The 24,611-nt window shown below is 39.6% G+C and overlaps 1 protein-coding gene, 1 non-coding gene and 1 pseudogene across 3 annotated transcripts in view; 1 reads left to right on the top strand and 2 right to left on the bottom strand.

Annotated features, from left to right (window-relative positions):
* The window catches only part of LOC137984129 (uncharacterized), a 104,116-nt gene that overhangs the window by 65,487 nt on the left and 14,018 nt on the right, over window positions 1–24,611 (top strand). For both annotated transcript variants that reach the window (XM_068831345.1, XM_068831344.1), the window contains exons 12-21: window positions 3,577–3,684; window positions 4,875–4,993; window positions 5,284–5,339; window positions 5,744–5,892; window positions 7,846–7,965; window positions 13,231–13,246; window positions 14,910–14,946; window positions 21,878–22,181; window positions 22,758–22,868; window positions 23,237–23,427. In XM_068831345.1, the coding sequence (XP_068687446.1) occupies window positions 3,577–3,684; window positions 4,875–4,993; window positions 5,284–5,339; window positions 5,744–5,892; window positions 7,846–7,965; window positions 13,231–13,246; window positions 14,910–14,946; window positions 21,878–22,181; window positions 22,758–22,868; window positions 23,237–23,427 (1,211 nt within the window). The remainder of the gene's footprint in view (window positions 1–3,576; window positions 3,685–4,874; window positions 4,994–5,283; window positions 5,340–5,743; window positions 5,893–7,845; window positions 7,966–13,230; window positions 13,247–14,909; window positions 14,947–21,877; window positions 22,182–22,757; window positions 22,869–23,236; window positions 23,428–24,611) is intronic.
* On the bottom strand, window positions 13,578–13,651 carry Trnas-aga (transfer RNA serine (anticodon AGA)). Its single transcript has one exon. It is a non-coding gene; the product is annotated as a tRNA-Ser (tRNA).
* Window positions 17,925–19,142, bottom strand: LOC137983471 (uncharacterized; annotated as a pseudogene).

Below are 24,611 nucleotides of genomic sequence, written 5' to 3'. Positions count from 1 at the left end.
ATCTAAAGGCTGGTGGAATACTAAATTTTCGGAGTACGCGGCCCACGCAATCAGATGCACCCTTTATGTAAGGTAGGACCGAAACCCCAGTGGCCTCTCCTGCGACTGCCAGAGCTCTTAAATCGGCTAGAACTCTTTCCCGCTAGTTCGTTCTTAATTGAGGGAGTGAAGGGAGGTGGTCGGCTCAGTTGAGGAGTGTTGTCACTGTAGCCTCTTTGTGTTGCACTGGATTGTGAGATGCAAAAGTCAAGATATTTGTTGGTATTAGTTGCTTTCCTTGGACATTAATCTCTACCGAGCCACTGCTTAATAGTGTAATCCGTGAGTCCACAAAAGATATTCTTTGGCCTTTTTCAGTCTGGCATGTGCGCTCTATTGTGAACTGGATGTAAAATCAATAGAGTTCAAATGCTGGTGGAAAAGCTCTGCATCCGTTTTCTTCTGGAGTCGTCCACATACCTTGCCTCCAGCGAGGATTAACTGTAGAGGTGGAAAAGGATCGTTTCTCTATGTCGGACATGACAAGATCTGCAATCACTACGCAGACTGGTGACCCTATAAAGCACAACCGAATACTTGCTGATAGTCCATACCCTCATAAGCGAAGTAGCCGTTGTCCAATACAAATTCGAACAAGTCTATAACTTGCGCCTCAGTGGGAGTTGTTGTTTCTTTCCACAAATTCACTGGAATGGAAGTCAAAAGTGACACCACAAAGGATACGAGTTCCTCATCATCAGCAACCCGTTCGCTATGCACGAACTCAACGAACGCATTGTATCGGCTGACAACAAACAGCTAATGTCGATCATTTATTGCAGTATGATCAGCTATGTGTCAATCCACACCCACACAGATACAAACAAGATTGCTGGGGACCATGTCCCAACAGAGATACACAGAGATGTTGTCATTCCCAGGGAGGACATTGCTACCTCTCACGTCGAAGCTGACAATATAGTTAAAAAATCCATCATTAGTGCAAAAGAGCACCCTGGTACTACAATGGTTGTTTCCGACGATACAGACGTGTCCGATGCTCATGAGCTCCCCGATTCAGCAAAGGTCGCAAAGAGACATCAAGGCCGCTGTGCACGAGCACCAAGGTATCATACCATGTTGTTACGTGTTGGAATAATCAAGAGATGTCCGCGAACAACTAAGGCATAAGTGAAAAGAACTGCCGAGTACGATATAAGGTACGCAACAAAAGTATGGCAACGAGCAGTCACCCTTTTTAACTGTTATTTAATTTGTTTCAAAAAGACAAACGCAACTAGATTCATTTTGACAACGTTTCGACATCGTCCGATGTCATCGTCAGGCAATGAATTTTAATCGGATGAAGCATAACTTATAGTACAAGAACAATAGAACAATATATACAATAGTACGCTAACAAAAAATGTGAAATCTAAGTAAATAGTTTTGCCCTGACAGAGTCTGACTGTACATTAAGTGATGGTTTCAATTCTTTGATGTAGAACATCTCATGAATTAAGCAATCAAATTTCGATGCGCATTTCTTTAAGACACTAAAACTCGCCGCTGGGGGTGCTGATGTTTGGCCATGATCTGCTAGGCGGTGCCTCCCGATAGCTGAGTATCTATGTTCCTCAATTCGTTGATGCAAGTGACGAGCTGTACTATAAGTTATGCTTCATCCGATTAAAATTCATTGCCTGACGATGACATCGGACGATGTCGAAACGTTGTCAAAATGAATCTAGTTGCGTTTGTCTTTTTAATCAATTTTATCACAAGATCTAGACTTATTAATTTGTTTCACACTGTTATATTTACTTAGGTTAAAGATTCAGTTGAGGAGTTCGTAAAACAGGCTTACTGTCTCTCATGGCCATTCAGGTATTGATCTTGATTAACTTTGAACGCCAAGTTCCACGGACTGTAGACAATTCTTGACTTTCTTGATTCACTGGATTCTTTCCACTCACTTGCTTTTCTGTGTACAAAAACTCTTACGCAAAACTTGATAATGAACTCTGGACTCTTTATCTTCTTCCCGTTTTGGCTATCATCAGCGTCTCTTTCTTCTCTCCGGATACAGCAAGGTCAAAGGTTATATCTCCACCATAGTTATCGCAGTTGATTATAGCTTCTTCACAGTATCACATAACTATTCCATAGCTTAAGTTCAATCACAGCCGGCAACGAGGGTGAGCCCTCAGACAAGACAGTTTTTTCTATTACTTACGAGCCTGCCTTTATACGTTTACTCTAAGCATCTAGAATGTTCTGTTGCTATTTATAATTTATTACAAGGTGTACTATTTGAGGAAACTGCTGAGTGACATCGAATAAATTTCTGGAATATTACAGATTGTAAGACAATTTTAGAAATGTTTGGAATTGCATGACAGATAAACTAAAAGTAATTCTGATCCTCATAACAATGTCTACGCAGAGCGCATGCTCTCTCTGGTTGCGACGCTGTTTCAACTTATTTTGGAATCGGCAAAGGAATTGTGGTGAAGAACTCAAGTTGATCGCAGTTCCCGATTTACTAACACAATTGGGTTGCCCCGGCGCATCACTACTGGAAGTAGTTGACCAGGCCACTAAATTCATCGGTGCTGGCTATAGCAACAAAGCTGGAGCGGAGAGGACAATGTCCGATTTAAGATACAAGATCTTGCCAGCAAAGTTGGGTAATACTGTAACGGCAGCCCCCAAGACTCAGACATGCACCTGGAAAGTGCCAGTGTCCCCGCATCTTTCCAACATTGACCCGGTAGAGTATGGATACGTCAGGTATGAACGGTCGAAATCTCTCGCCCCTACTACAGTGACAGCTGGGGTACCACTTGCGCCATGTTAAATCTTGTCTTTGGTCAAGTGTAAAGGCGACAGCCGATGTTGAACTCAAAGGTTCTGCTGCCGTCGGTTCGATCAAATTGCCATGCACACTGTTCTGCAAATGCAATACCGGGAATGAGTGCCTCAACGAGTTAACTTATGCGGGAACCAAACGGGTACAAGCAGTGGACTGATACTTGAATAAGTAGCCAATGATATCTTCTTCAAACGGAAAAAGCCGCTTCCAGCCTTCAGTATAACAGTATTACAGTACCATTATCATGACATAATAAGCACGTGCTTCCACCGTTTTTTGAATACTCTATGTCATGTTTTTGTTATACTTTTGTTGTTAGGTAATAACAATATGATCATTGAGCAAGTCTAGTGCATTAAGGAGCAAAGAACAAACCAAATAAAAGGACAGAAAAAAAACAAAAACAAAACAATAAAGAGCGCCCTCTTTTCTATATGCTTCCCCACCCCACCCTCCCCCCCCCCCAATCCCTCCTGTTTTGAAAGCAGAAACCTACCTGAGTGGTATCGTGCTGTGATTGACCTTCGAAGTAATTATCATCGAGCATTTAAAACATGCGATAGCGAAAAAGGCAAAACAGACCCATATCCCCTGTGTGTGGTGTCTGTCAGTTTGCCTTATATCTCGAGAGTCATCTCATCTTCGTCTGCATTCTTACTTGCATTCCGACATTAGAAAATCTTTAACACTTTAAAGATGCAGATTCGTATTATATCCCACAGGAGGAAGATGTGAGGAACAATGCAACAATGGAACAAAATGCCGATATTTTGGAAAATACTTATGTCTCTGTGAAAAAGGAAAAAAAGGAGCTATGTGCACAACGAATGGTATGTAAACTGTTGATACCATTTGCCGAATAACTTTTCATGAAGTACATTAAATTTAGTTAGCCTTGTCACAAGAGTGAATGAAAGACATGAGAGCGAATTGGAAGTAAGTTGTTAAAAAATACCTTCAGCGAACAAATGCCATGGGAAGTGGATAGTGTTGTGTTGCCTCACGAAAGGCAGTTTTTTCTGTGCCTTCAAATTCTGGACTAGCGTTTCTCCCTAAATGAAATTCTATTTGACGAAAATGCAGAAATTGACGCTGTTTTGAGAACACATAGCTCTCGCAATGTTTTCCACGTTCAACTTTCAGACTTGACGTGCATGTTCACTCCGTTTTTACTAGAATATTGTTTTTCCGGCCCAGATTGAATATTCTTTTTTCTGCCTTTTTTTAGGCTGAAAATATTCTTGTGTATTTCCGTTTTAGAATTTATTGGGGTATCAAATGCAGTAGTTTGGTGTCTTGAAGTAATTTTTGGAGCCAGACTGCAGCCAATAAAATTAACTATGAGAGGGTAATGTGAAGTGCTATTTTCTACCCATGTAAACCATGTGAGTGCATTAGCCCTACTAATGGAAATGGGCCCACGCAAGGACAGAGAAAAGCTCTGACCAGGGTGGGAATTGAACCCAGGACCTTTAGGTTAGATCACCGCTGCTCTGCCGACTGAGCTACTTGGTCAGACGGGAGGAGGTCGTGAGAGTTGAAGATCTCAAACTCACGGCAATGAATATGTACAAGTAAGAAGGGGTCTGTTGAAATAATAGTGCCACAAGGCCGACGTATACCAAAACCTAAACCTTCCTAGTAGCCAATAAAGCCTGAGATAACACACCTAATTTCTTGTAGAAATGTTTTTTGCGGAACGTATGGGTAGTATTTTCTGTAGTGCTGTTTTTGTTTCTTTTGGCGAGTTTTTCCCTTCAAAAAAAAAAAAGGAAGAATTTTATACAGTTGAGTTAAGCATCGGGTATTCTTATAATATTGTTAAGATTTCGCAAATTTCAGTCTCAGTATTCTTATAAAGTAGACTTTTATAAAGAAAGAGTGTATGCCTCTAGAAAAAATTGTGGAAGATTTCAGAAATTCGTCAGTTACTCCTATTTTTTTTTTTCTGTGGAGCTGCAACTGTTAATGTATGTTACCTTTGTTCAAGGTAATTCCTTTTTTTTTCCCTTTAAAACAGAGAATCTAGCGATGAGTTTCAAGACTGGATTTCAGTTCAGGAATGAAGAATTTAAACCTGAATACGAGGATCTTAAGAATCCAATAACAAAAACGTTCATCAATAAAATTCAAGAGACTGTAAGTTTTTTTTTTGGTTTGACTTGCTTATTTGTCGATACTATTTCCTCTCTATGAAAAAGCTCTTTTGTTTTTCAAAGCCTAAACTTATTGACATGATTTTAAAAAGAAAGGGAGAACAAAACAGTGTTTGCAAGAAAAGTCAATCGAATATCTTCTTCTTGTAAAAGTAAATAGTCCAAGACAAAATTATCAATTTTGGTCCCTTGAAAAATTGTTTATACATGCATGTATTCTTATCGAATATAGGTTCAAAATAATTGGATTAACAATCATCCTTACATTTACAGATCTTAAAGGTATTTAGGGGGTCCGGAATAACCTACGTAATGATAACAAGGTTAAGGTGAGTTGTCGCTGATGTTACTGAGAACTTGAAGACGTGATTAGCGTGCATAAATGCTCATTCTTCATTGGTTTACAAAGTAAGAGAGGTCCTCAAATTGAAATTACATTTATGCTCTAATTGTAGAGCCTGAAGGGAATAATGCAACAAACCTTTAAGTAAAACCATCGAGTCGATTTAAAGGTTGACTGGGTCTTGAAATTGACCAAACTCAACATGGGATAAATGAGAGCCACGATAAGGGCTCAGAGAGAATAGAGAGGATTCAACCATTCGCAGCTGACAAATTTGCTATGTGAATTCGAGTTTTATCTCTTAAAAAGAAATTTGCCTCATGGCTCAAGTAAAGAGTCTCCAAATCTAAACCCGTTACTGTGTCTTACGTTTAACTTTGGTTATTGTAGAAGAGGGAGTGTGATTGCCGATGTGGTGCTCAATTTTGATGTTGGAGTAGGGGAGAGTGAAGTAGAGGCTTTTCTGAGAGACGTTACCGAAGATGGAAAGCTTAGTGACTTTGAAGTATTCGAAGTAGTTGATAGGACAGTTTTCCCAGGTGAGTTATGATTTCCTTCATTGTATAATAAAAGGAGAAGAAAGGAGGAGGGGCACAATATGCCCACCTCAACCTTACAAAGTGCGGGACTACACGAATCAAGTGCTCAGAGGCAGCCATCTATTTTTGTTTTATTAAGCTAGGAAAATCATCCAAAATTAGTTTGAACATGAAAATGTGAGACTAAAATGGTCACAAGCAGAATATTTAAAAAGAAAGTAAATTTTAAAAGAAATGGTCCGCCAAAATGTTATCACCTTGAAAATAATAGTTTACTTGGACAATCAAATTTCTTAGCAAACGACTACCTCATATCCGTTACATCCCAAAATGCTGTGTAAATTCAAACGAACACTGTCCGCACTGAACCATTAAGTTCATGTCAGCTGCCACCATAATTTACATATGGATTTTTTCAACCGTTATAAAGAGACTTTTGTAACCTAAGAATTTTATTCAGTAACCGTCCATACTCGGAAACAGTTGTCGAAATTTGTTTACAATTTTATTTTGTTTTGGTCTTATTTTCAGAGATTATTTATAAGTCTTATTTTCTTCCTGAATAAAACGGAGACTTAATGAGAAACAACTTATGTCTTCGTCGCATTGGGAGGGATATTTTAGTAAGGGAAATAAGCCGTAATCGAGTCGCCTATTTGAAATATAACTAGTTTAACTAAATGGTAGAAATGTTGCTGATGGAAAGGGAGATGTTAATAGGGCTTACAAAACTTGGACCCCAAAATTGGACCCCACTCTATAGAAAAGAAAGAAAACAATGATTCTGGAGATTGTTTTAATAAGCGGCCAGTACTATGATTAATTTGTATGACTGACTGAAACTACCTCATCATAGGAAATTAACGCTTCATGAAATTAATGCTCATTTTTGAAATTCGCGTTAATTTAATTTAGTCGTGTTAATTTGTGTTAATGTTAATTTGAGTAGCGCGTTAATTTTCGCTACCATCATCTGTAACCCATTCCAGGCATTCTTGACACCAAGCGTTAGATTTTGTTTGCACACTTAATTTCACATCGGATCAGTCTTTCACATTCGTAAATCGTTTTCTGTACTTCAACTGCATTTTCGTCGCGTTGGCTTTCAGAAGAATAGTTAACAGTCTGCTTTTTGAATTTCGGTATCATGGACACTGCAAAGAACGTTAAAAGTGGCCAGGTTCCCTCGCGTAACCCATACGTTTAGGGACAATTGCAAGATCATTGTTTGTATTTTGGAGTTTTAGAGTTAATGTGAAAATAGATTTGTTCCTGTTCTCAACAAATTGCGTTTTATTTGTGGAGGTGTAGCGGACACATTATTATCCCATGTTTTGAAATTTTACCCGCTCTTTCGCGTTAATTTCCTTTAATGGGAAACAAATTTCCCTTCAAATCGCGTTTTTTCACATGCGATAATTAACACGAACTTTAATTTTCTATAATAAGGTATATACTTTGCCCTTGAGTAGACTATGAATCGTAAATAAGTGCCACCTGTTTGATTAAAGAAGGTTGTTAAAGTTGTGGTAAATTTAATATTAACTAGACATTGTTTCTCACTGCGTCGGCAAAAATCTTTATTGACACTTGCTAAAAGGGGCTTTCCCGTGACTAAAAGTATGTTACAACAAATAACTCAGATTTATTAAGGTTCATACTTTCTAAAAAGACTACACGTACGTGTATAAGAGTTAAAGACAAATACACTTTATGACAAATTCGGAATGAATTACAAGTAATGACTAATTAACAAAGGAGGACATTCTGATATTGCAATAAAAATTCTAGGTCAAAAGCTTTTTTAAGGCTGTAGATTCTTATGAACGCTATCCATGTATGAGGAAGTTTATTTTTGTGAGCATTCAAGCCATAAACAAAGACAGAAGCACAAGTTATCCAGTATGATGTAGCTAATATGTGAATATGCTAATATGCTTTTTGCTTTCATAGAGGCTCCATTTGAACGTGAAGGAAACAGCAAAAACGACGTTATATATGCATTGGTCATTGGACTCTTGGTAGTGATACTGGTTACAGTTGTCGGTTTCTTCATTAGAAAACGAAAAATACGTAAGTCGACGTAAAGCTTATTACCATTATTATGTACAATTAAACTCATTTGTGCTGGTCCGCCGGACAAATGTCCTTGGAGCGGGTTACAGCTACATGTAGTAACCAAGAGTCACAAGGTTCTGGCCATCTCTCAAATCTAAAGAACTCTTCGTAGTATCTTTGCAGTTCCAAGTAATGCGGTCTTCTGCATGTGTCTATACCTATATTCTGAAGCGACTTATTCAAGCCTTTTTCACTAGCGACAGAGGTAGAGTCGGTGTCGTAATCAGAAGCGCAGAGCGATACCATCTAGTGAAAATCAAACTGTCGGAGTCCAATTCCGTCGGGCTTATGACTCCGCTTACGACTCCGATCTTTGATTTTCACTAGGTCATAAGCGCTCTTACGACTCGACTACGACTCCGACTCCGACTCCGTCGCTAGTGAAAACCAGCCTTTAGGGGTTGCTCCAAAAGCTCCTACAACAACCATTATCAACCTCTATTCATTCCACCGTTACGGCTCTACTTGGGGTTACGGATACTTGGGCTTACAACATTGACCGAGGAAAAATAAACGCTGTTGTTTTCCTTGACCTAAAAAAAGCTTTCGATACGGTTAATCACGAGATCTTTTTATCTAAATTAAATAATTACGGCATACATGGCATTTCTTACAACTGGTTTAAGTCCTATTTGGACAACCGCACTCAAAAGTGTTCCATTAATGGATCACTTTCTAAAACTTGCTCACTAAGTTGCGGCGTCCCTCAAGGGACTATTTTGGGTCCATTGTTGTTTTTGCTATATATCAATGATCTGCCAAACTGTCTAACGAATTCTGTGCCATGGATGTACGCAGATGATACCCACCTAACATATGCGGGTGACAATACAGGCGACATAGAATCAAGTCTTAACCATGATCTAGAAAATTTTAAAAAATGGTTGATAGCAAACAAACTTACCCTGAACATGACAAAAACCGAATTTATGCTGATTGGATCAAGGCAGAGGTTGTATGCCCTCACAAATCCTCCAATTCCCGAGATTAATGGTGCTCCTATCACTCAAGTTTCTGTTGCTAAATCCCTGGGCGTGCTTATTGATAATAAACTTAACTGGAGTAGCCATGTCGATAAACTGACAAAGAATGTAGCTTCTGGAATTGGAGCCCTCAAACGTATAAGGCATCTCGTTCCTCAGACGACATTGCGCTCTATTTATCACGCTTTACTTCAACCGCACTTTGACTACTGCAATGTCGTCTGGGGAAACTGTGGTATCACGTTACATGACAAATTACAAAAACTGCAAAATAGAGCAGCCAGAGTTTTGACCTTCTCTAATTTTGATGCAAATGCTAGCGAGCTATTCAAAATTTTAGGCTGGAAAAATCTAGTTAGCCAGCAACAAATTACGCTGGCCACAATTGTCTATAAGTGTCTTCAGGGGCTAGCACCGGAATATCTATGTTCTAAATTTACAAACCGCGAATCTGTTTATAGTTTAAGAGACTCTGAAAGAAAGCTTAATGTTCCGTTTCCGTGGACAAATTATTATAGAAACAGCTTCAGCTATAGAGATGCTATTGTCTGGAATAGCTTACCCCTCAAAGCGAGACAAGCAGAGTCTCTTGGGCTTTTCAAAAATCTGATTAAAGACATATTTTAGTATAAAGCACGACATTCATGGAAATCAGCTTTAGAATTAGTACAGTTTAATTGTATTTTATTGTAATCATTTTAAAATTTTACCTTTTGTAATTTAGATTTTAGCATTGTTTGTAATCTTAGCTGATGATTTTACCGTGCATAAATAATAAAATATCATTTCATATCATATCACTTTTTGCATGGCCCTTATTAAAACCCTTACATGTATCGCACGCTTGAGATCTTGATATTTTTCAATTTTTTCACTTTCCTTTGAGTTTATTATTATTATTATTATCAATATTAGTTAACAACAAAGAGATGCTGGTTTTCCTGTGCATCGGGGTCCATGATGGAGCGGTCAACGGTCTCAGGCATACGTACACAGGCTCACATAGGTCACGCGGTCTCAGCGTAGCGGCTACTTGGAACCACGTTGGGAAGAGCGTTGCGCAGCCTTTTGATTTTCTTTAAGCGGTTGTTTTTCAGCGTAGTGCTTTCTTATTTTTGTGCTTCCCTCCGACGACGAATCATGTCTTTCGACGAACCGCCCATTTCTTCTTCGACTACGACACCGTCAACAACCACTTCGCCGAGCGCGTCGCTACGTGTCTGAGCGGGGATACGCTGGCCCAGGCCATGTCTCAAGCCCTATCGGATTGTTTACCGCGGCGATTCAGGTTCAGTCTCAAAGTGTAGCGTCGAACACAAGTCACGCAGTCAGCTATTCGTTCAGCTCATCCACATCGGCGTCACTTCCTCAAACTCCAGGCCACCAACAACAGCACCCAGCCGCCTCTACAGGTAACATCTCTGTTCCTTGTTTCCGTTCCACCTTTTGCACTTATACAAACCCGATTTTTGGCCTCCCATCCCTATCTTCTTCAGCGTGTTCCAGTCAACGAGAATTGGGGGCGCTGCCGCCTCGTCTTTTCAAGCCATTTCTAATTTGACCCCGCTCGTTGGAAGATATTTCGTCATTGGCCACGAATACTCCCCCATTCCCAACAATCTCGTGAGCAAGATTACTATCTGCCAATTCGTCGAACTCGCAGACCTTCTCCCGGATAATCTCAAGATTAATGAGACTGAAACTCAAACGTTCTTGGACGGGAAACTAGCCCCTGCCCGCAGACGAACGATCGAAATTCAGGATATGCTCACCTGGGTCAAAGCATTCACCATCTACTCGCTCGTTCTCTGTGCCTCCCAGCCATTGAGATAGGTAGATCTGTCACAGTATAAGTTATTAATAATCCAGACGTCAAAAAAATTTCCCTGACGAGCATGGCAACAATATGATACAGCCTTTCGAAAAGAGGCGGCAGCCTCTAGTCTAGTGGATTGGTCCAAGATGAACCACGACCTGTACATTTTTCATACTTTGGTCCCAAGCAACACCTCTTCTGCATCAGGTTCTCGTCAGCTCAGAGTATCCTCATCCCTTCCCAGTCAGGACCACAATCCCAATTTATCCCAGTTTTGCCATTCCTGGAACGCAGGGCAATGTCGTTGGCCTTTTGGCCGTTGTCGGTTTCGCCATGCCTGCGAGGTTTGCACCGAAGGCAAGCCTTCTCTTACCAGTCTACACAGGGGGGAACGTCGGTCTCGGTCACCCACCCCCAGCAGAAAAAAACGCCAGCGGCAGTGACCCCCAGCTCTCCTCATCATTTGATTCTGTACACAGTTCTAGTGGCTTTGGTTCCCAAGCCGTGGTTCCTTGTTCCAGTTTGTTACGTTCCAGTTCAAGTTCCAGTTGTGGGCACCCATCGCCCAGTTGGCCTTGTTTGTGTTTTTCCTCGTTCACACATGCCTATGGTAGTGGGCCTATTGTTTAGTTATTTGTTTACAGACGATTTGGGTTCCATTCCTGCAGTCAACAATTTCGACATGCCCTCTCCCCACGTTTTTTTCGGGACGGCATGGTCATACCATCCATCATTACCTCGATCAGATAATGGCTTTTTGGCTATGTGTCTGGGAACTAACGTTAACGTTTTAAGACTGAAGATTATTGTCAGAAACTTGATGACTCCTTTAGTTATTTCATTAACTCTTTGTTCTTTCTCTTGTTTATTTGTAAGTTGTTTTCATTGCCATCTCTTTGAGTTATTTTGGTGACCTTTGGTTAAAAAGGGTTGACAGGCCTACACGACTTTCCTTGTACGTGGTATGGTTTCTGTTGCCTTTGTCATAATTTTGCTCTCTTGAGTACATATTTGAATGGACGCCTCTTTTAGGCGGTTCCTGTAGTATTCATTTAGCAATGGTTTTTGCCCTATGAGGCTTTACATTTGAATCTCTATACTGCTGTGTAATACGTTTTCTTTCAAGAAAATAGTTGGTCTCGAAAGTAATGTTTTTAGTTTCTTGGTGTTGATTTTTTCAGCAGTAATGTGAATGTGACCTATGGCGTCTCGCTTTTGCGCCAATTTAATTCTAGGCTCGACCGATATATTAATCGGCGGTAGAAGCGAGTGATCTTCTGGTCTTAAATGTTTGACCCGGGCCCGGGCTCATTTTGTTTTTCAAAGGCCTGTTATATTGTGCCCTGTATCAGTGAGGTAGCTGGCTTCATATAGGCTTTGTATGCCTTTTTTTCTGCGTTTCTTAGCAGATCGTTATGCTCTTTAGAGGCGTTGTTTTTTCAATTCTTTCACTCGTTCTTCTGACTTCTTCAGCGTGTTTTGGTTTGTGGCCATGGTCAGTAGCTGTCCTCCTTGAACCTCTGGAGTTAATTCGTTCTTGTCGATGCTCTTTTGATATTTAATGTCGATGTCTTTAGGTCGCTTCTTTGTCGAGGCATTAAGATAACCCGACTCTAGATGGAAGTTCTCTGACATATTATTTGGTCAGGCAAGACCGCGGTTTCGATCCTATCATGTAGATCTCATCAGTTGCCGATAGCTTGATTTAAGGTGAAGAGCTTTGTCTGCAAAAACCATGTGTGTTTGTCTCTATTTGTACTCGATGGAAGGATCGAACTTGCTAAGTTCTGATTGACTATAGAATTCTAGCGAATGGAGTTAATGTGTTTTCGATCCATATGAGCGTAACTTGATGTTGTGTTTCCTTAGAAGGCTGAAACCGGTATTTTCCTTTCTGTATGCTGTTTTCAAGAAGAAGAGTGCTATGTTTCTTTAACGCTTATGTATTTAAACTGTTGCTCAGAAAGTGAGCTTAGGTTTTTTCTTGCCTAAGCGTAAAACATTTTACCCTGTTCAAATAATGACAGATTTTTACGGGTTAATAATATTTTATTACTAAAAAACGGTAACAAAGACGTGTGACATATTTGATTTTGAACAGCCTGTCTTTCTACCGGTGTTCACGTACATGTATAGTCCTTTCATAGTCCTGACATTTTCTCTGAGACTCGCTTAATACGGACACCCGGATAATACGGACACTTTGGCCCGTCCCCTTGGTGTCCGTATTAACCGGGTTCCACTGTATTTTCAAGGGTCCTGAATTATTGAACCTCAATGATTTTCAGATAAAATATATTGGTTTTACTTCTGTGTCTTCGATCTTAAAGACCGCTGTTGACTTTCATTGACTTTTTTTTTTTGTTTCTTTGTTTTCTTTTCCTTTTTTTTTGTTTTTGTTTTGTTTTTATTTTTCTTTAGGTGGACAAAGAGATCGGTAAGACGTCTTTGATTTCTTGGTGAAACACAGAGTTAATATGAGAATGATTTACACATATGAAATGAACTGATAATGTCCCCCATTGGGAACTCGGAAAAATCCGAGCCCCAGATTGCATTCAAACCCAATGTGGGTCTTTGACTCGAGCTGCATCACGCAGCTACAGAGTCAAATAACGACTCATAGCATAGCTCATAATTGCATTGCGCAGTCACCTTTAAGCATATGTGACTTGCAACCAACCAACCACCCAAGTGAGCCAATGTGTGAATGATTTACACATATGAAATGAAACTTTAATGGAACCCATTGGGAACTCGGAAATCCAAGCCCCAGATGGGATTCGAACCCACGACCGTCCGTGATCTAGTCGGATGCTCTAACCACTGAGCTACTGGAGGCTAGCACTCTGGGACTCTGTAGCTGCGTGATGCAGCTCGAGCTAAAGGCCCACATTTTACCCTTGCTTACCATGGAGTCTCCAGTAGCTCAGTGGTTAGAGCATCCGACTAGATCACGGAGGGTCGGGGGTTCGAATCCCAGACAATTTACGTTACAAATTCGAACTGTGGCCAGAAACCAAGCAAATACTGTTGCAAAATTATAGGTACCATTGCCGCTGTTTCTTGGGTGGTCGAGATTTTTTCGGCGTTCCAACCCAAATAACTTCATGGGGCTGCCAGAAAATCGCAATGAATGATTTTTCTCACACTCAATTGGCTTACCTTTTTGGTTGTTTTAAAAGACCATCAAAACTATGGGAAAGGAATGTAGTTCCAATGTGAGCAGCCATTTGTTTCGGGGGAGCGTTGCATGACATCCCGAAAGAGGGCTGCGAAGGAGCATACTCCTACACAATTGGCCCCACAATGCTAGTTTTTGGCAACTAGGCCTTTTAGATGTGTTTCTTTCAAAATATCCCAAGAAATCCCATAATTAAAAAATGTATATATATTTTTGTGGCATCACCACTCTGATTGATATTTCATTGAAATTGTGCAAGGAGAATTTATGTACCGACCACTCTTGGGACTGAAAAGGTTAATTAAGTCAATAGGTGGGCAACTAGACAGTCGATGGCTAAGAATGTAAGTGGTAAGAAAAATGTTCTTCCCATGACTGCTTTTATCACTGCTATTGCTGTCGTGTCTTTTTTTTTTCATAATTCGAAGACTCTTATCGGCCCTATGAAAGTTTATAATTAAACCTTTACCTGTAACTGTGATCAAGTGCTTTACAATCAAGTCAAAATAGAGTACCTAAATATCCCCTTTTTGGCTGTTAAGACTGCTACCCGAATTAATTGCTGAATTAATAAAAACATTTATAAAAGAAACAGTTTCAGTAATAACTAATGCATAGGCAATTAACAGATTATCGACTGCTCAATAATAATGAATTAATTATTTATTTGATTATGAAATAACATGTTGAAGGTGTTATTTCTACTTTAAACCCAGCAATAAATAGTATTGTGAGCAACTTCACAGGAAAGGAGTAGTGCGATATAATTTGGACTTTGGACTTTGCAGTTTGTAATTTGGAATAGTATGACAAAAGCAATAGCAAATGCATTTTAAGCAGTATTTGCAATAGATTTTGGAGGACAGTTAAGCAAGAATTATATGATGATGTAGTGATTGTCTATTTTTTCTTTCAGACGAGCAGAGGGCTGGGCTGTAGAATCATCTCATTTTGTAAGTTCATTAGGCAAATACCTTCAAATAGGACAAAAAAAGTCGATTTGATTTTTACTAATAACTGTTTTTGCACCATTAACAGACTTTGTAGTCGAACGTCTCCCTACGGACACCTCTCTAATACGGACAGCTTCTTGTGTCCCGAAAAAAGTCTCACACACATTCTCTTTTTAAAAAAACCTCTATAATACGGACCCTCTCTAATACGGATGACGGACACTAAATCTTGAGAGAGCAAGGTCATATAAAGTTGACCACTTTATGACCAACACTCCGGTGATCCAGTATTGATTTATACTTTTGTGAATGATTTTATGACTACACAAATATCCACGCTTTATTTGCTCATCTTCAACTGGAGTTTTGAAAATTAAAATAAAATACCAGAACATATGTGACCAAATAGAAAAAAAAAGTAAAGTGTTGTGAGGCTAAGCCTTACAAAAGAAATTACTGTACCAGTAACCGATTCAATAAAATGTATATATGAAACATTTTCTATGATCACTTACAGTAACAATTATTACAAATCAAAGGCGTAATTGTCACGTTGTCCATAAAATGCATGCATCGTCCGGTCACTTCATTGCCCTATTTACTGTTCACTCTACTTGTGAACTATGGAAAGATGTTCTTCAGAACTGTACTTTTAGTATTACTTTTTTAGGTGCAGCATTGGGTTGTAGTTCCTTTCGTTTGAAATCACTGATTCGTATAAAGTATGTACTGTAACAGGTGTACAATGTATCTGAATACCGTACGTTAGTCAATTTAGATACACTGGGCCTATTTTTAGTTACTGAACTCTTAAAACTGTCCTTGGAGTCTTGAAAATGATGTCATTGTGGTATCCTCTGTAATATGGACATCTCTCTGATGTGGCCACTTTGGTCTGTCCCTTTGGTGTCCGTATGTGGAGGGGCATACTGGAAAAATACAATTAAATTAATTTACATTGTACTGCGTGATACATTATATCGTACCATAGATTTATCGTACCCGTTGATGCTATATTGTAAACGGTGTGCAGTAATTTCGTCCCGGAGAGGCCATTATACTGTTCCCAATGCTGCTATATCCTACGCGGCGATGCTATACTGTAAGCGGTGTGCTGTGATTTCGTCCCGGAGAGGCCATTATACTGTTCCCAATGCTGCTATATCATACCCGGCGATGCTATACTGTAAGCGGTGTGCTGTGATTTCGCACCGGAGAGGCCATTATATTGTTCCCGATGCTGCTATATCATACCCGGCGCTGCTATACTGTAAGCGGTGTGCTGTGATTTCGCACCGGAGAGGCCATTATATTGTTCCCGATGCTGCTATATCATACCCGGCGCTGCTATACTGTAAGCGGTGTGCTGTGATTTCGCACCGGAGAGGCCATTATATTGTTCCCGATGCTGCTATATCGTACCCGATGTGCAGTGATTTCATACCGGAGAGGCCATTATATTTTTCCCGATGCTGCTATATCATACCCGGCGATGCTACATTAGGGAACTTTAGATTTGGAGGACGAGGACGACTACGGTTACAAGATTTCCGTTCTTAGCTCGTGCACTTTGAAAAATGTCCACATCCAAACCTTATGGTGTATGTTCTGTACGGAAAACTCGTACTTGTAGTCGCCCTCGTACTCCGATCTAAGGTCTCTGTTGTGATGCATTGAAACCGAGAGAGGGTGGGTGCTAAGAGAGAAACAAACAAAATAGCGGCCTCGTAAAAATCACTGAGCATGGTTTGGCTTTGGATTTTTGCACCAGCGCTTTGTGCTAAAACAGTTGGTAGACTAAGGGTGTCCGATATTACAATTTACTAGTTGATAAAGAACTCCGGTGGAAATATGAAGCTGCATTAAAGAACGAAAACGTCAACTGGACAAAGCAGGTGATTTGCTTCGCTCGCATGGCCATGCACAGGAGAGAGGCTATCCCCGTATGACATTCCTGATGTTGTCGCTATTGTTTTCTTTAACAAACGAGCGTATTCATAGCGAATTAGGGATCTGTGCGGAAATCTTGCAAATACTTTACTTGAGACTCAAAATAAGACATTGATTTGCCAAAATAAACTTCTATCTGAAAAGGTTGTAGAAATGGAAAAGCTCCAACAAGAGATGAAAATCGAACAAGAGTAAATCGAGGTTGCGAGAGATTCTCTTGAGAAAAAACACCAAAAAAATGAGATTCATCTACATCTCTACATGTTCCAGCACTCTGCTTAGGTGACCTCATACATCAAAAGCCTTTTTACAGACATCACGCCATCACGACATCAAATTTGTACTTATGGCACCTTAAAGAACAATTAAAAGGAATTCATTGACATGTATGGACTCACTGTGACTGAATTTGACTGTCTCTTTGCATGCCTGATTCCGTTTTTACATCTCCATTGTGTATCCTGAACATGCTCAAGTCAAATCATAAGCTTATTAACCAGAGCACACAGAACTCCTTGCTATGCTTTCTGTAGCAAGTTGCCATTACGGCTCAGTTATTGGGTGGAAGTCCTTATACTGTTTCAAGTGTGAAAGTGTTCCGCCTAAGGTTTGTGTGCATGCAGGATATGCTGACTGTAGAAATCTGGGGGACACTACAGAGTCCTGGATTTCCCAATCAAACAATTTGGAGCTGAATAACCTTACCCTTAGTCACGTTCCCCTCGGGGTGCCCTGTGCAAGCACTCTGATGCTTTCAATGGACATATCAGATGAACAAGTCACTGCAAAACTGAATGTACTACACTTTTGCCCAAGAGGGAAGATTATTTGCTAAAGGTTTCTCAGTAAGTGATCAGTGGCATGAAAAAGGATTACTTCACAACAGGCCACCTATGAAGTGATGAAACTGATACAAATCTAAATTTTGATTCTGCAACTCTTTGCATTTACAGTGAAAATGTGATTGGCAGAATTCATGACTAGCCAATCCTGAACGAGTGCTGGCCTATGGGAAGAGCTGACCTGCTTTGACCAAGAAGCGTATTGGTCCTAAAGAAGCACAAGACAGAGATGGCTAGTCTCAATGCTACACCTAAGTGCTTCTGCATGCTTTAACATTGTTATCAGATACTGATGTTAAAAAAGAAAGGACCCCTGGGACAACAAGTATATTTGTCACAATGATTTAGAAACCATTTTTGAAATTTACGTTGCAATGGATCGATTTCCCGCTGAGTTGATATTACCATTCATTACGTTTTTAGCTTCTTCCTTTACCCACGATCTCAGTGGCTTCATTCTCTGAATGTCTGGCACCTTGCCAACATTCAGTTTCCCTAGTACTTTTAGAAGCTTGTTTAACTCATTAGGCCATTCACTTATACCACTTTTAGTGATCAGAGATCCAGGATGGTTTTTGTTACAGTTATGAGCAAACTATTTTTCTCTGTTAGCTAATCCGAGACATATTGTTTCTTTCAGCAATTTGTTATTTGTTATAAATTCTCTACATTTAGTCTTCGTTTTGTGTGTTTAAGTGTGCTGTTTGTATTTGTTTCTTGTCTTTAGTACCCTACCTAAATTCTAAGAATCTGATGTAATCAGGTAAGGATAGCTGTCCAACTTCTAATTAGCCCATTATGGTTATTTTAGGGCAGTCATGTACTCTTATTCATTTTATTAACACTAAATTTGTAAATGTACTTCTTTTAAATTGGGAACGAATAAAGTTGTTGTTGTGTGAAGAATACATCAAATCCCTTTACTTCCGGGTGATAGGCCTACAAAAAATAAATAGTTTTTACAGCCATTACAATCTGAAAGTTTGTCAGAAGAAGATTACCAGCTATTATCATTATGAGTGGCCCATCACTTACCTCTAACTCAGGGTCAAGACCATCTGTGCTTCCCTCATACTTGCTGTCAGTTGGGAGGGTAAAAAAACCACAGGAAGAAACTGAGACTTTGGTGTTGCTTACAAAAGCTTAAATTACAGCTTCACTCTCAAACTGCTGATGCTGACGTCTTGTAAAGCTAGCAAATTTCTTTGGCCTCACTTTGTTTGGATCACTTTTGTGAGGTTTTTGATTCATGACAAGTAATTCAAAATGTTCCGTTGCCCCTGCGAGACCAATCAGACTACCAACTATGCTACGGGTTACTTTTCCAATGGTGATATCGAATCAATCTTGGGAATTTTGTTTAACATGATGATAATTGAAGACAAATGATTTTACCTCAGGCATAGGGGAGATTGGTATGACTGTTCACGCTAGTTTTCTTTGTTGTCTTCTTCATCCCTAGCATTATTGTTCTCATTTATTACTGAATACCTGACTGCCTTTAGCAGACTAAACAGTACTCTCTGTCAGCTTAAAAAATAACATACTTAAATGCTGTTTCATGCTCAATCATTCTCACATTATTCCCGCGTGAAGGACTGAGTCCCAGTTGATCCTCAGCAATTTGTAACTTTTGTTAACTTTTATTTACAAACAAATCATAATTACACAAACAAGACCATTGTGGCCTCCAGTTAGCATAGCTATTTTAAGCAAGCCACTTACACTGCGATATTATTACTGTCTCTCACTGCAAAATAAAGAAACAGCTGGGGCTTCCATTACTGTGCTGGACTTGAGAGTTTAAATTCTTAATGTTGTTATCCTAGGTCAACAAAGGAGCATGCCAAACGTCACCTCTCTTTGCTGGAGAAACCTGATGGTTTCAGAACTTTCCTGTCATACAGACAACACATTGTGTAGTTGTGATCTAGGCACGTTTGTTCTAGACTGTAAATATAGTCATAATGCAGGTGCCCAAAAAGTCCAGAATTCACATCAAATTTTTGAGCTGCAAGCTAGAACACATGGTTCTCGTTATCTATACCAGTTACCAGTTTTCTATATTCCTTCCCCAAACTTGGAGATTTCCCATTTCTACAATCTTTTCAGATAGAAGTTTATTTTGGGAAATCAATCTCTTATTTTGAGTCTCAAGTGAAGCAATTGGCAAGATTTCGCACAGGTGCCTACTTCATGATTAATACGCTGATTTCTTTCAAGAAAACAATAGCGACAACATTAGGAATGTCATCGGGAGATAGCCTCTCTCCTCTGCTTAGTCCTGTGAGCGGAGGAAAATCACCTGCTTTGTCCAGTTGACGTTTTTATTCTTTAATACAGCTTCACATTTCCACCGGTGGTTCTTTATCGAAATTAAGGTGACGGGGATCATACTTCCCCCTGCAAAAAGCAGGTGAAATTCCCTTTAGAATACCCCTGCTCTTCAAAGATCAGAGATTAACAAACAAACTACGCGAGCAACTTAGTGATCTAAAAAGCTGCAAGATCAAAGATGAGCTTAAAGCTAAGGAACCTAAACCTCGAATTGTCAATCAGCAAAACATATATTTCTCTAAGTGTGATATGTATGATGCAGATTGTGTCGGCTTTACAAGCCGACACCTACATCAACGTGTGGAGGAACACAAACGCTCGGTAATCGGCAACCATGCAAGGGAATAACGTGGAAACGAGCCACATATGAAATCGCGAAGAGCTTTAGGATCCTGAAGAGGTGCTCGAACAAGTTCGATTGCTTGATTTTTGAAATGTTTCTTATTCGGGACGTTAAGCCAAAATTAAACAAACAGAGTGATTCCATCTGCGCAAAGCTGTTTGCTTAACACTTGTAATAGTTTTCATTCTCTTCACCTCTTATTTGCACTGCATTTTCGCATTCTTTTATTCTTCAATTAAAGCTATGATCCTTGCCGTTATGGACGCAATTTTAGCAATTGAGTAGAGAAGCCCAAAAAATTCGTGGCTTCTATAGGGCTTTAACCCGCGACCTCGCGATACCGGTGCGACCCTCTAACCAACTGAGCTATGAAGCCACTGGCGTTGGGAGCTGGTCATTTGTGGGTTCTAATTTTACGGTGAGGAATAAATCAATGAACGAAAGGGTAGATGGAATTAATCATATACTGAACTGTTGATATGGAATCAAGTAAAGCTATGATCCTCGCAGTTATGCATTTTAGCAATTGCGTAGATCTTAGCTTCCTCTTCTTATTGTTCGTATGTAAATACTTAGCTATTTACCTTTTAGTCCATTGTTTGTTTCTGTCTTAGCGCCCAACTTCTCTCGGTTTTAATACATCACAATATAGCATCACTGGGTACAATATAACAGCATCGGGATCAATGTAATGGCCTCTTGGGTACGACATCACTGCACACCATTTACAATATAGCATCATTGGGTACGATGAATCTATGGTATGATATAATACATCACGCAGTAAAATACAAATTAACTCAATTGTATTTTTGTCCAGTATGCCCCACCATATCCGTATTAGAGAGGTTCGACTGTACATCACAAACAATAAAGATTTCAGTTAATTTCGAAGGGAAAGGCAAAGGGAAAGGCAAAGGTGGTTATTCAATAGGCTACTATCAAAAATACTATACTACTCTTTGTTTGTCTCTCCAAATTTTGCATAAGCATTGTTTTTTTTTCTCTTGGGACCATTGTATGTCTATTTGTGATAGTGGTGATATCCATAGGTGCCACATCATATCCTTTCTCTTACGGTCTTGTGTTGTGCAGTTTTAGACGACTATGGCACTCTTTGTGAAACAAGCAAGCTAACTGGCTCGGCGTTGAGGAGGAATGGTTACCGCATATTTTTTCCTTTCTGACAAAACTGTTCAAAAATCATGCAATTTGTTACTACCTTTGAAATGAATCATAAAAACACTCTTGCTAAAAATGCTGAGTAAATTTGAGCAAGAGGCGCTTCACATGAGAGTCTTTTATTAGTTGATTGGCTTAGCTGCAGAATACCATGTAGGCCATTCAAAAAATTACTGTATATACATGTGTCTCACCTTGCAGAAGATATGCTGGGTCAATAATGACGCATGTGATTTTTCAGCAATCAGCAAGCTGATGCCGTTCTTTCATATCACAGAAATCAGGCATAGAAATTGAAAGGGACAATGAAAACAGCATTCATACAGTTCCCCAACCTCCCTACATGGAATTGAGAGAAGTACCAAATTCACAGGGTAGGATGGATGAAACATCACCTCACTCAGAAATACATGAATATGCTCCGCTCCTTCCAAACACTCGATCCTGGGAAGTTTCAAGACAAGGCGTAGTTATTGATAAAATGATTGGCCAGGGATCATTTGGACAAGTTGCACAAGGAAGAGCTTCACAACTACCATGGATGAAAGGAACAGTAACCGTAGCTATAAAGATGCTTAAAGGTGCCTTTTATTTATAGCTCCTCCTTACTTAATTCGCCAGAAAGCTTACTGAGTTTCAGTAAGTTCTGTCTTTCGATAGAACCTGATCGACCTTCTACCAACAGGACAATTGAACGAATGGAAAGGTGACTTCCCTCAACAACCAAAGGCATCCCTCAACCAGACGGGAGCTGGGTTGAAGGGATATCTTTCCATATTAGGGTGACATATAGACCTTTTTCGCTTGTACATTTTATTTTCCCAATAGAGATCACGTGATAATACTCGGGAGGTTTTGTCCTTTGTTTTGTTCATTAAAAAGAATTCATGCAAGCATGAGTATGTCTGCATGCACTCTTTAATGAACAAAACAAAGGACCAAACCTCTTGAGTATCATCACATGACCTGTATTGGGAAAACAAAATGTACAAGCGAAAAAGGTCTATTTGCCCTAGGTCAAGAGATAATTTGGAAAAGTGGTTCTTTATAAAGGAGCACAAAAATGCCAAATAAGGCTTGACTTTTTCACAAAAATTCAGATAACTGTCCTGTTGCGCCTACTCAAATGTATCATTTGTCGTTTTTGAAACGCGCAGCAAACGCTCAAGAGATGGAAAAGAAGGACTTACTGTCAGAACTCGAAGTGATGAAGACGCTGAAGCCTCATCCTCATGTTATCAAGTTACTGGGTTGTGTCACTATATCTGGTAACAGTGATTTATACACTTTTTCAATTATCGTAGAAATGTTCACTTTCACCATGCTGACACCCTCCACTAAAATCAAGTAGAAGACTGTTTTCTCTAGTAGAATTTTTATATTCAAAACCTATTGTTTTTTTTTTTTTGAAATTCCTTAAAATTGTTATTTCCTAAGTTACTACGTTTTTCAACGAGTCAGGTTTGCATTGAATACTGAGCTAGCTATAAAATGACCCCAGTTAGTGTTTTTTTCTGCATTCTTATAAATCCATGGTATACATTATGAAAATCGTTCCATGGGCATTGAGGCACACTGCGGGTAGCTTTTCGATTTTTTTCAATTCTCAATATCTTTGAATGTTCTTATCTTAAAGATCCCATACTTGTTATCATTGAATATGTCCCGTACGGTGATCTCCTGGGCTACCTGAGAAAGAGCCGCAGATTAAATGACACTTACTTCCAAGACGCGGATGCTAAACCGGAAACAAATCTGAGTTCATTGCAGTTAATGAAGATCTCCTGGCAAATAGCTGACGGCATGAATTACTTGTCTTCAAGAAATGTGAGTAATCTACCTGTCCCCTGAGTCTGCTTTTCTTTTGGTCAGCGCCAAGAACACAGACCTTAATCCGTTATTTCATTATTTTGCTAAGGAGGTTGTCTTCATAGATTTGTAAAAGAATCGACAACCGCTCACAAAGGCATTCAAATGCATTTCTCCTGTACTTAAGGGAATAAGCAAAGAGTGACACCGGACTTTGTAGCACAGGAACAAGCTCAGTGGACCCCCTTTTTAGTAGGGAAACTGTCATGATAAATTTGCTGTTTTAGGTCAAAGCTGGGTAAAAAATCTGTATATTTATTGCACAAAGCGCTATTCGTACTTAATTTAGGACGACTTTCTTCGGACACCATCTCCAAATTCAAGCCATTTCCATCCTCTCCATCCATGGATGCAAATAACAAAGTATAGCTTCAATGCACTTTAATAATTATTGTTATTGGCAACAAAACTACACCACTATTTTTTGGTCTTGATTGATGCAAAGACGTATTTTAGTAGAAATTTGACTCAAATAGCGTGACACTACCCCTTTTAAGTACATGTTTATAATCTCCTTGACAAATAACAATAGTGTGCAAAGTGTCATCCGAAACCTATGACAAGTTCTGAGAAAATCCACCCTTGAACAGGAATCAAACTTCGAACTAATGACCATGTGATTCCGCAGCACAGCTCTACCATCTTAGCTATCAAGCCATGTGGAAACTGGTTTGCGTGTCTGTACTTTATCTTGTGCACATGAGGTGATTGAATGACTGGGAAATGGATGAAGTAGAGGATATCACGTGGCCACGCAGGAATACAAATTTTATCTTCTTGTGCTGATAGTATCTCTCAACGGTGAGCGTATCAAACGAGTTCAAGATACCATTAACAGGAGAAGCTAAAATTCGTATCCCTAAGTGGCCATGCAAGGTTCTCTTTGTGATATAAATACTGATGAACTCTCCAAATTAAAAACTTCTGTTTTAGTCATCTTCAATATGGTGAAAAAGTGTTCAACCGCTAAAAACAGTCATGTTGTGTAACACGAAACTACAATAAGCGACAAAAATAGTTGAGACACAAAACTGAGAAGAGAACAATTAGGGAAAAATCACCTTAACGTTACATTTTCCACTTGCACTCCCCCCTCCTCCCCCGCTTCCCCACTTCAAACAACATTGTTTGGGGGGGAAGGG

This window comes from Montipora foliosa, chromosome 13, assembly GCF_036669935.1.
Source record: "Montipora foliosa isolate CH-2021 chromosome 13, ASM3666993v2, whole genome shotgun sequence".
Classification (NCBI taxonomy): domain Eukaryota; kingdom Metazoa; phylum Cnidaria; class Anthozoa; order Scleractinia; family Acroporidae; genus Montipora; species Montipora foliosa.
The sequence above is the reverse complement of the archived record's forward strand: the minus strand, read 5'-3'. Positions and strand labels throughout refer to the sequence as shown.